Raw genomic sequence first — 12067 nt, 5'->3', positions numbered from 1 at the left:
GCCTGTTTATAATTTCTAATAGACCATAAGCTCCTATGAGGGAAAAGGGCTCTTTTTTTTTTTACTATAGTCTTCCCAGTAACTAAGATACAGTAGGCACTTCTCAAATATTTGTTCAATTTGCTGAATTGACAGAGGCTCACATAAGGAAGACTGATGGAAATCACAAAAACACAAAGAAAAATCATGGAATAAAAGGTATCTTGATAATTATGTAATCCAACCCATTTTTTTTTTCCTTTCAAACTTCATTTACAGGTGACAAACTGAGGCTCAAAGAGGTAAGAGACTACTTGGCCAAGACAACCCACCAGAACAGTTCAGTGTTTTCTGCTATATCATGCCTGTGATTTAGGGTCAAGACCTGTCTTCTCAAGACAGGCTGATTTTAAGAACTCGATGCTATAAGGGAATTCTGACGTTGAAGGGGAGGAAGGAAGAAATTCACTCTCTTCTCCGAAAGATGCATCCTTGGATGCCTGTTTACTGAAGTGGAGAGAACAAGAGCAGCCCCTCAATTCTTTCTTCTAAGTATACAATTATTGAGAGAGATGGATTCAGATATCCCTTGCCCCAGGACCGTCGGCATAGGAAAAGAAGTGCTGTCTGCATCAGACTGATAGCTGCTGTTTCATTCACTGCTTTGCTTACCCTAAAGAAGGGTATCAGGATCAAGAGATAAAACCCAGCTGAGCCCCTGTATCTTACTAGCACTGGAGAACATGTTGTCAAACTCAATGATGAGATCATCCTCCCGGTCAAAGCGCTCAAATCGGACCAAGGGAGAAGCGTTCATATCAGGGTAATCCTCATCCAATTCCATTTCAGAGCCATCGTCGTCATCGTCTTCATCTCCCTCTTCACCTTCATCATCCTCCTTTAGGGGAAAATAGGATATGGACAATTGCTGGAGGTAAGGATTTTCGGAAGTCTGGTGTCATGGCCACAACTGCACAGAGGGAGGGAGGCGCCGAGGCTAGCAACCCAGACTGTTGGTTTTCTCCAGTTCTGTGTTCCCATGGAAGCAATTGTCTCAACCAACCCCAAACACAGTCCCCCCTCACCTGATCATCTTCCTCATCTTCCTCCTCCTCCTCCTCTTCATCCTGACTATCATCCTCATCCTCGTTACTGCCACTGCTGTCCTCTTCCTGAGTGTGCTCCTCCTCATCCTCAGGGTCCAGGATATTCATGGAATCTAAAACAAAGGGAGCACATTGGAGGACTATACTGAGTAGCTAGAAAACAGGCTACTGTGTAGGCCGGCAGATTGAGTGGGAAAGGCGATGTGGTACCTGACTCTAGGAGAGGAAGAACCAGGTCTGGGGTGATATACAGACTTACTGAGCCAGCCAATCAGTGCATCAACACACTGAGCAGGGAGGCTGAATGTGGAGGCTTGAGGAGCCACGGTCTAGGACTTGGCCAAGTCTGCTGGTGCCCCCTTGCCTTTCCAGCCCTACTTCGCTATTGACTGCATCCTATTTGTAAGAGGGAATCTGGAGCGATGATAGCAGGTGGGTGAGAAGAAAGCGAACCAAGTAAGAAGTGACAAAACTTGTGGGCAAGCAGTAGTAACATGTTATTTGAAAAACTGGCTGAGGACAAAGTGGATGGTGTATGTCAGCGCATGCAGACAGATGCTTCCTTATTCTGCACATTTGGGCAGCTGCCTCCAGGAAAACCCTAGTGTAGTATCTGTCAGACGTGCAGGGCAAGAAGGGAGGCCTTTTTGGCCTCGGCACTCTCACCTTCTCGGTTGGCCTGCAAGGTGGAAGCTTGGCTGAGGTTGGAAGGAGCTTCATCCATCAGCACGTCCTCTTGTGATTCATCCTCTCCACTTCTGCTCACTGAAGGTTACAGAGCAGAGCCTTCACTGAACAACAGAGGACTTCCCTTTCCAGATTGTGTGTGCCTAAAGTAGCTACATACACCCAGCAGATAGCCATATTTTTTTGGATGAGGGAGAAGACCTGGGTTCTGCTGTTGACTAGCTACTTGCGCTTGGCCAGTCATTTTACCTGTCTGAGTCTCAGTTTCCTCATCTGTAAAACAGGATGATCACATCTGCCTTGCCAATTCCACTAATTGTGAAACCACAGAGAATAATGGGTGTGAAAAGCCTTGCCAAATTTAAGAATATTTGTCTACTTCCATTAATCCTTTGATTTCCTTCATCAATAAAATAAAAACAAGTAACACATATACCCTTGGAACCAGGTGACAGTAGGGTACCTTTGCAATTTTCCCTCTCAGTTGTAAAAAGGGCCACCCTTAGGGAATGACCACTCTTTTTACATACTGAGACTCAGAGGCAGAAATCCCCTGAATTTGCTAAAGAACTGAAAGGAAAGCACTTTCTCACCCTACAGCACTACAACTTCCTCTAGGCCTCCATGAATAATAAATACTCTTAATGTGCCTGATGTATAATCTATACTGATGGCCACCCCCACCACCTCCCCCCAATAGGCAACACGACAGACCCACCACAGGTCTGTAGGTGGACTGTGATTTTTCATCTGTAAGATAGTCAATATCAAGACAAGCAGCAATCTAGGCTGGCTATGAGCCCTTAGGTAGAGCTGAGCAAGCAGATGATGAGAAAAAGGGTCCTCCCAAGAGAGACTGAGGCAAAGGAAGAGGCTATACTCAGTTCTGGGGCTCTCACCTATAATTGTACTGTTCCCAGATCCGCCATCCCTCTCAAGCAATTCATCTATCAGGTCCTCCAGCTCATTCTCAACCTGGAGAGAAATAGAACATATATAGATGCACACAAGTCTATCATTGTGCTAGCCTTAAACCCTAAAAAACAAAAACGAAAAAACACCAGCAAGGGAGTATGTATTTCTACCATAATGTGTGTGTGACAGAGGGTGTTATATAAATACCACACGCTTAGTGGTATTAAGAGCACAGAAACTACCATGTGCTGCCAGTCCACACTCAGAATTCCTTCAAATGGATTCATCCAGTTATCTGAGACCAAGTTAGCTTTATACTGTGCAGGAATATATACAGATCTCTTTAGAGATCTCTTTAGCAGCTTAGGACAGCAGGCCCCATTTCTTACCACTGCTACCAGCTCTAGAAATTACAATGTTTTCTTTAGGATTGTTACTAGATTGCTGTTTGAATACCCGAGGGAGAGCTGGTGCTATAGGCATAGCAGTTATGTATAGGAGCTTCCATTAATACCAGAGTCAAGTAAATCAAAGACTTTGGGCCCAAAAGGCTCAAAAGCTAGCTAGCTTTCTACATCAGCATTTCACCTGTACCTATGTTTTCTTGTTGGGATTTATTCCATATCACAGTACATAGCATCCTGATCCTACCCCCACCCATCATTTAATACATTCCAAATATATTTACTGAGCACCTACTAAGCATATCATCTGTGTTCCTCTACAAAGCAAACAGCATTGTGGCAAGGTTATAAAGTACTCACCCACCCAACCACATCACTTTGGGGGTCTAATTCAGGGCTGCAAAAGGGGTATGCTAGGTGATCTGCCTCCCTACCTGCATCTCTTGTGAACTGAGCACCTCAGGCTGCCCAGCAATCACCACTGAGTCGGTTTCAGTCTCCCCATCCATGATATCCCCATCTGCCACCTCTGTCTGAGTGACATCATGATCCTCCTCCTGCACTTCTGCTTCCCCAGGCTCACCTGAAACAATCAACCAACCAGCAAAATAATTAAAGGGTGCCTATGTGCAGGGCACCACAAGACAAGCATGAAGACAGTAAGGTTCTTTCCCTGGGCAAGTTTACAAATTCTCAGAGAATAAATGATTGGGTGACAAAGGAAAACATAAGGCCACGTGTGAGGACAGACAAATAAGGCTACAATTTTAAGGAATCCTTTGTGGGGCAGATTACCACACCACTACAACAGATCTCTGAAGGTCAGCAAGTTTTAGTGGGAACAATACCAAGCCAGAACAGTGTGATGCCATGCCCATAAAATAACTATGCCCACCTGGCCAATACTCCTGTCCATTGACTCCTGATTCCCTACCTGGGTCCTGCTGGTTGCTATTGGAGTCCTGAGTGGCTCCTTGGGCATCCTGCTCAGCCTTGCTCTTGTTAGAAGCACTCTTGCTCCCAAAAAGGCTACTGGGCTGGTTCACAATCCGGGAAAGTGTTTCCAAAGGCTTCAGTGCAGCATTGACTGTATTTGCCATGTTGGGGCTGAGATAAAGGAAGACAGAGATGGACTGAACACATAAATCCATACTAAAGGGCAACAAGGCTCATTAGAGTACAAATGATCCCAAAAATGGGGCAGGGAAAATACAAGGTGAGCCCGGGACATACTGTTATTCAAGAAGACTTTAAAAAAGTAATGTGGTCATTACCATAGGCCACATTTGAGATAATTTGATCAAAAAGAATAATGATGGTAATTATAACACATTAGATATAAAAAGAACCTACAAGAATGGCAGCTAATACAAAGGAAAGAGAGAATCAGAAAATCATCACTTTGTAACCAGCAATGTAAACGATCCAGGCAAGGATCACCAATGAATATTCAAACTACTGAGTTAAAAATCTTCAGGGCTTGGCTGGGGTGACTCAGTGGGTTGAGTGCCGGACTGTGAACCAAAGGGTCACTGGCTTGATTCCTGGTCAAGGGCAAATGCCTGGGTTGTGAACCAGGTCCCCACTTAGGGGTGTATGAGAGGCAGTTGATTGCTGTTTCTCTCACACATGAATGTTCCTCTCCCTCTTTCTCGCTCCCCTTCCCCTCTCTAAAAAAAATAAATAAATAAAATCTTTAAAAAAATCTTCAGGACAAAGGATATTCACATGATCTTCATGTGCTCAAAGTACCACCTCACAGACAACTAATACAAAGAGGGAAATCTAACATTTAATTATGCGATCAAACTTAGCATCATCAATAATAGGACAAACTGGCATTACATGTCTCCTGATATGATACACTGAGAATGACAAACATCATCTATGTACTACTCTTGTCAAAAAAAGGTAGCCTGAATCTAACCATAAGAAAGATTATGGGGTATTACTATAAGACATTTGGCTTTCTGGATTCTTCAAAAATAGTCAAGTATCACCAACACCCCCCCCCCAAACAAAACAACGAGAGACCTATGACAACCAAATGCAATGAGTGATGGTCACTGATCGAAACACTCTCCCCCAGGTTATAAAGACACACTTGGAATAACTGGGGATATCTGAATATGAAATATATTTTGAGTACTATCATATTAAAGATAAATTTCTTAGATGTGATGATGGCACTCCAGCCATGCAAGAGAATGTTTGCTCTTAGGAGAATATGCTCAAGTATTCAGAGGTTAAGTATCAAGTTGTTTGTAACAAATTTCAAACAACTCAATTCCCATATCTTAAAATGGGGAGGGGACGAGGTAACTAAAACAAATAGGACAGAATGCTAACCACTGGTTAGTCTAGGTGGGGCATATGGTGTTCATTATACTACTGTGAGTGCAAAATTTTAAAATGCTTTTTAAAATTGATGAGGTTGAATCAAAAGGACAAAGACGTCAGCTTGAAGAGGCCCCATGGGCCAAAGAATATAAAAAAGGATAACGATTGTAATGATCAAAATAGAAAATTCACGAGTCCACACTACTTATAAATAGGAAGCCAGAGAAAACTTACATTTAAGGTGGTGATTTAACCTAGTTTTTAAATTTTACTCTGAAAATTGGTGACTTAAGGGAAAAAGCTGAGTTTTTATTCTGCCTTTTCAGTAGGAACTGCATTTCAGGATAACTAGACTTTCCCTCTTGAACTGAGGTTAAATCATAGAAAAATGCCCACTAATAATGTAGAAGGAATGAGAGAAATTAGAAAGTTAATATTGATAACCCCTAAAGAAATTAAATGATGCACACAAGGATTATCAACAGGTGTTAAGAGCATTAATTAGGTATATGGTCTACAGAGAACTAGACATTTGTACAGTGCCAAATAGCACAGCTTACTTTCTAGTAAGAGGGGGTGAAATATAATGGTACAGTTATGATTATCACTCTACTCTACTGGTCAGTCTTATCATGATTAATAATTGTAGTTCAAAGAGATAGGTCTTCCCATTATATAATATGAGACGTACATCACCTATGATATATCCTACCCAGTAATGTTTAAATTGCTCCATTAAGCCTCTAGTTCTAACAAGAAGTTTACCAAAAATAGAGTAAAGAAACAAGTTAAACTATGCTGCAAGGTACTAAATGGACCAAATCCAGAAGGTGAAACACCCTGCAGGACAATAGGCCTGGTTACTTCAACAAGTTAGTATCATGAACAACAGCAATAAAATTAAGATTTTAAAAAATTAAATTAAGGATCTTTGTTAGAACAGAGATGCATAGGACACAATCAGATGTAATGTAAGGTCAATAACTGGATTCTGGTTTGCACAAAAATTTTTGAATATAGATTTTGACATCAGATAGGATGAAACTTGATTTACATAGAAAGGTAGAGATTAGTAACTGAAAAACACCTTAAAAAAAAACAACCCAAGAAAACAAAACAAAAAACAAACCCACCCCACCCCAGGTTACATAAAAGCATATATACCATTTTATTTATGTATGTGAAGAAAGCCATTGAAAGATATATAGGGTTGACCAAAAAGTTTGTTTTTTTCCCTGTAAGATGGCTCTAGTAGCGCTTAGTTGTCTTTAACTTCATTCAAAACAATTGTTAGATTGTATTGTGACAGCTGTCATATCAGAGCACATTTAAAAAAACATCAAAATCGAAGAATTTTTGTATAGCCATTTCAATATTAAAGACGGAAGAAAATAAGCAACATTTTCAGCATATTATTATTATTATTATTATTATTATTATTCTTTTAACTGTGTGGTTGCCTCTCACTTGTGCCCACAACTGGGGACCTGACGTGCAACCCAGTAATGTGCCCTAACTGGGAATTGAACCAGCAACACCTGGCTTGCAGGCCGATGCTCAATCCACTGAGCCACAGCAGCCATGGCTATTTTCAGCATATTATGCTTTATCATTTCAGGAAAGGTAAAAATGACTGAAACGCAAAAATAGATTTTTGCAGTTATGGAGAAGGTGCTGGGACTGATCGAATGTGTCAAAAGTAGTCTTTAAAGTTTCATGAAGCAGATTTCTTGTTGGATGATGTTCCATGGCTGAGTAGACCAGTTGAAGTTGATAGCAATCAAACTGACACATTAATTGAGAAAATCAATGTTACACCACATGGGAGGGAGATAGCAGACATACTCAAAGTATCCAAATCAATAGTTACTGGTGAAAATGAAAAAAATGTGTCTTTATTTTCTGGGAAAAAACAAAAAACCACATATGGACTTTTTGGCTAACCCAATACAATAACAAAGGTATCTAGGTGGTAGGAATATGGTGTCTATTTGCTCATTTCTATTCTTATGATACACACATCATCTTCCAATAAAAGGTTATTGTTAATTAAAAGGGGGAAGCTTGGAAAACAATTAGCGATATAGTTCAACTCAAGTTTGCAGCAAATGAGAAAACTAAGACCTAAAGAAAAGAAAGTGCCTTGCTTAAAAGCCACAATACTAAGAACTCAGGTTCCCACCTATACCCAAACTTTTCCTTACCACACTTGCTGCTCATTACTCATCTGGCAAGAAAACATGAAATATTAGGCCAATGGAGAAATAAGCAGAAGACAAAAGCCTGAAGCTGGAGCTTGGGAATGATTTTACCTCGACAGGTCAAGGCTGTGAGGTACTCTGGCCAGGTCATTAACCAGTCCCTTCTTCAGGAAGAGCCGAATGATATTGTTCATGCCATTGTGCTGGGTCTTGGCTGTGGCACTGCTGTAGAAGCTGGAGGTGGAGGGGCAGGACTCCATGATAGTACTGATGATACACATCACTGCCTGAAGCCTAGGGGAAAAGTTTGACACCTCTATCACGTGAATATAACCATTCTTAAGCCACCATCATTACTAACTTGCCTTGGATAGCCCAGCCCTCCTGAGCTCTGTTTCCTCCTAAAAGTAATAATTGAACAGGTGATAACTCACTCCTTGGGTGGTAGCATTCTTCGTTTACTTTAAACATAATTCAAAATATAAGATTGGATAACCTGCTCAACCTCTTGCTTGAAGAATGAAAACAATCCTTAGTTTTCTCTAAGCTGTTTACCCATCTTCTCCAAATGTAATCAGTTTGAGAGGACCAGAGAATGTACAGAGCCAGCATAAACCAAAACTCTTGTTCAAATTCAAGAAATCCCATGGGCCTAGAATGAAGTAAGGGGATGCTACTGGTTACTAGCACCAAGTCAGGCATGAATTTTACCTGGCATGCTTCTCTGTACTCTCAGCCATAGCCAGTGCCCGTCCCAGGGCTGCTTTTACTTCATTCACAAGAGCCACCTGGGCATCTGTGCCACTCCCAGCAGCAGCCAGGCTTGCGAGGAATAGGCGAGCCAGGGCGGGCGTGTCCTTGTCTTCTGCATTCTGAGTATGCGGGAGGAGGTGGTCCAGGACAAAAGCTAGCACACTGCAGTCCTGAAAAGTCATTAATCATTACATTTACTCACAAGCAGTTATGCCCTATTGTTTGCACATCAGCAAGGTACACACACACACACACACACACACACACACACACACACACACACACAATTGATCCTTGAAGTCACCTAGCCAGCGATTACCAGGTCCACTTTATAGATGAGAAAAGCAAGGCTTAAAGGTACAAGCTAAATGAGTAGCAAATCCAGGTTTTATGCTTCCAAATCTCATTTATTTCCTACTACACATTTTACGTATCTTCTTTTAGATGTTACTTGGCATTTTTTAAAACTCTTTTTATGTATGATATTTACGTAGAACTGTTCACAGCAAACCTATGAAAAAGTTAAGATAGTTCAATATTTTCCCCATCTAAGAGATGCATAATATGAGGCCCAAAGAACTGTAGCTTGCACAGAGAACTTAAGTCAACGGCAAGGATTCAAATCTTCACTCCTAATTGAGTGCTATAATGCCTTCAGTATTCAATTAAATTGTAATATTACTGACATCTACACTGTGTCAAGGACCATGGGCTAGAAATTGGCAAAGGCTGAATGAAAAACAACACAGTCATAGATATGGATATGCAAAAAACATTTAATGCAGGGTTACTTAAAAATAGCAAGAGGCGCAACAGGTAAGAAAATTAAATCAGACTTTTCTAACAATGATTTGATTCCTATATTAAAAAGAAACTTAGTTCTGTTGTCATTCAAGCAGATTTTGGATCAAAACACATTGATGATTTTGTAATTAAATAGAGATGATGGCTGTACAACGGAATGTACTAAATGCCACTAAACTGTACACTTAAAAACTGGAAAAAAAGCTTTGCAATTTGGGAAATCAGTGTGAGCAAGCAAAAAGATTTGGAACCAGAGACCTAGGTTTCAATTCTAGTCCTGTTACTCTGAAGTATGGCCTTGGGCAAGTTATTGACCTCTCTGAGCCTTCTCTCTTCTCTATTAAGGGGAGCAACATCGACAACGTTTACATGCTGAGGTAAGGATTATAAAGAACATTTGTAATGCATTTATGAATAGCCAGTGCCAATGGGTCACTTGACACATATTAAGCAGACACTTAATACATTTGCAATTGTCTTATTCCACAAGTAATGCTTCTACAAATTATAACTACAACTCGCATAAGTAAAAACTTTGAAATATCTAATGTATATTTAAAACATAACACCCTACAGTCTATGGCCATACCACCCTGAACGTGCCTGATGTGGTCTAAAACATACACTCTACGCAGGACTTACAAACAGGACATATAATGAACTCAGTGGAAAACAAGAATAAAAGATTGAAATACTTCACATCCAAACGGCCAATAAAAACCAGGACATCTTAACAATAATGCAATACCATCACAAGCCTACTAGAATGACTAAAATAAAAATACGAGGCGGCTGCTGGTCCGAGCCAAGGGTTGGGCACAGGTCCTTGAACGCACACCATTGCAAACCAGTCAAAAAGAAACTTTGGAGTGCTGGGAGGGCCCCCTGGCAGAGCATTCGGTTGGCTTTTCATGTGCGTGGTCTTTAGTATCAGCTGCATGAAGAAGCGAGATGCTGAAGCCACCACCGAAATCGATCAAACCAGAAAATAACATTGAGACTTCTGGTCAAGAAGGAGGCTTCGCCTCCTCGCACAACCAGAGAAAAAAATTACATCTAGACTACAAAACAAGTATCACCCAGAATCATCAAAAAATCGAGCTGTATTGAAGTACAACAACCAAGGATTTAAAAAAGCCACATTCGCCACACAGGTAGAAGGGGTGGAGTCATGGGAGTGGCACAAAGATGGAGGAACAGGCAGCCACACATTCACATGTGGTGGATAAAAATTGAGAGGGATACCTCAGGGGTGAGGGATTCCAGCCCCACACCAGACCATCCAGCAGCCCAGGGTTCCAGTGCCAGGAAAGTAAATCCCCATACCTCTGGCTGTAAAAACCAGTGGGGGTTGGGGTGGCGGAAGAAACAGCTGGATTATCAGGAGACTCCCCTTAAAGGGCCCACATGGACTTAGGATTTACAGATACCCTCCCTATTCGCTCCCTCCCACCCCCTGCCCCAGGATTCAGCACTAGGGCAACAACTGGAGGGATACCAGCGGCATAAGTGGAGAAAGTGAAGAGACTGGAAACAGGGCAAGTGCTGGGAGACAGATTCCTCCTGGGCAAACTCTCGGAGTCCTCCCCCTACCCAGATCCACAAAGCAGTGACTGGGATGCCCCGCCCAGGCCATCACCTAATGCTCTGCCCCAAACAATTTACAGGAGCATTTTATACAAAAGACCACATTACTAAGACAGAGAGTCAAAGCAGCTCTACATAATACACAGAAACAAACACAGGGAGGCTGCCAAATTGAGGAGACAAAAAAAACTGGTACAAATGAAAGAACAGAACAAAACGCCCGAAAAAGAACTAAACAAAACAGAAATAACGAACCTATCAGATGCAGAGTTCAAAACACTGGTGATCAGGATGCTCAAAGAACTCATTCAATATAGCAACAGCATAAAAAGATCCAGACAGAAATGAAAGTTACATTAAGTGAAATAAAGAAAATCTACAGGGACCCAACATTGGAGGGGATGAAACTGAATATCAACTCAACGATTTGGAACATAAGGAAGAAAAAAGCATTGAATCAGAACAATAAGAAAAAAGAATTAAAAAAGAGCATAGAATAAGAAGCCCCTGGGACATCTCCAAATGCACCAACATCTGAATCGTAGGGATGTCAGGAGAAGAGGAAGAGCAAAAAATTGAAAACGTATTTGAAAAAATAATGAAAGAAAATGTCCCTAATTTGGTGAAGGACACAGACATACAAGTCCAGGCAGAGAGTCCCAAAGAAGTTGGACCCAAAGAGGACCATACCAAGACACATCATAATTAAAATGCCAAACGTTAAAAATAAAGAGAGAATCTTAAAAGCAGCAAAAGAAAAGCAGAGAGTTACCTACAAAGGGATGCCTATAAGACTTTCAGCTGATTTCTCAAAAGAAACTTTGCAGGCAAGAAAGGACTGGCAAGAAGTATTCGAAGTGATGAAAAGCAAGGACCTACAGCCAAGATTACGCTATCCAGCAAAGCTCTCATTTAGAATGGAAGGACAGATAAAGTGCTTCCCAGACAAGGTAAAGCTAAAGGAATTTATTATCACCAAGCTGTTAAAGTCACAACTACCAACAACTGAATCTAAAAAAACAAAAAACAAAAAACAAAAAACAGGCAAACAACTAGAACAGGAAAAGAATTATAGGTACGGAGATCACTTTGGGAGGGGGGTGAATTATTGCCTGAAGGGAGAAGGGATAGAATAGGGGAAGAGGTGCAAGGATTAAGAAGCATAAATTGGTAGGTACAAAATAGACAGGGAAATGTTAAGAATAGTATAGGAAATACAAAGCCCAAATACTTACATGCACAAACCATAGCCATGAACTAAGGGGGGATTTGCTGGAGGAAATGGTGGTAC

The 12067-nt window shown here is 41.2% G+C and overlaps 1 protein-coding gene across 9 annotated transcripts in view; it reads right to left on the bottom strand.

The window, feature by feature from the left end:
* Nucleotides 1-12067, bottom strand: part of HUWE1 (HECT, UBA and WWE domain containing E3 ubiquitin protein ligase 1) — a 166729-nt gene that overhangs the window by 23430 nt on the left and 131232 nt on the right. For 8 of the 9 annotated variants that reach the window (XM_090264628.1, XM_090264634.1, XM_090264633.1 and 5 more), the window contains 8 exons: nucleotides 8344-8555; nucleotides 7744-7926; nucleotides 4026-4198; nucleotides 3526-3674; nucleotides 2672-2747; nucleotides 1752-1850; nucleotides 1065-1198; nucleotides 709-877 (listed from right to left, as the gene is read on the bottom strand). In XM_090264628.1, coding sequence (XP_090120754.1) covers nucleotides 709-877; nucleotides 1065-1198; nucleotides 1752-1850; nucleotides 2672-2747; nucleotides 3526-3674; nucleotides 4026-4198; nucleotides 7744-7926; nucleotides 8344-8555 — 1195 coding nt within the window. The remainder of the gene's footprint in view (nucleotides 1-708; nucleotides 878-1064; nucleotides 1199-1751; nucleotides 1851-2671; nucleotides 2748-3525; nucleotides 3675-4025; nucleotides 4199-7743; nucleotides 7927-8343; nucleotides 8556-12067) is intronic. The other variant, XM_090264636.1, reaches the window with a different exon arrangement.

This window comes from Furipterus horrens, unplaced genomic scaffold (genome assembly GCF_987537825.1).
Source record: "Furipterus horrens unplaced genomic scaffold, mFurHor1.1.pri manual_scaffold_17, whole genome shotgun sequence".
NCBI classification, from domain to species: Eukaryota; Metazoa; Chordata; class Mammalia; order Chiroptera; family Furipteridae; genus Furipterus; species Furipterus horrens.
This window is presented reverse-complemented; position numbering and strand designations above follow the sequence as displayed.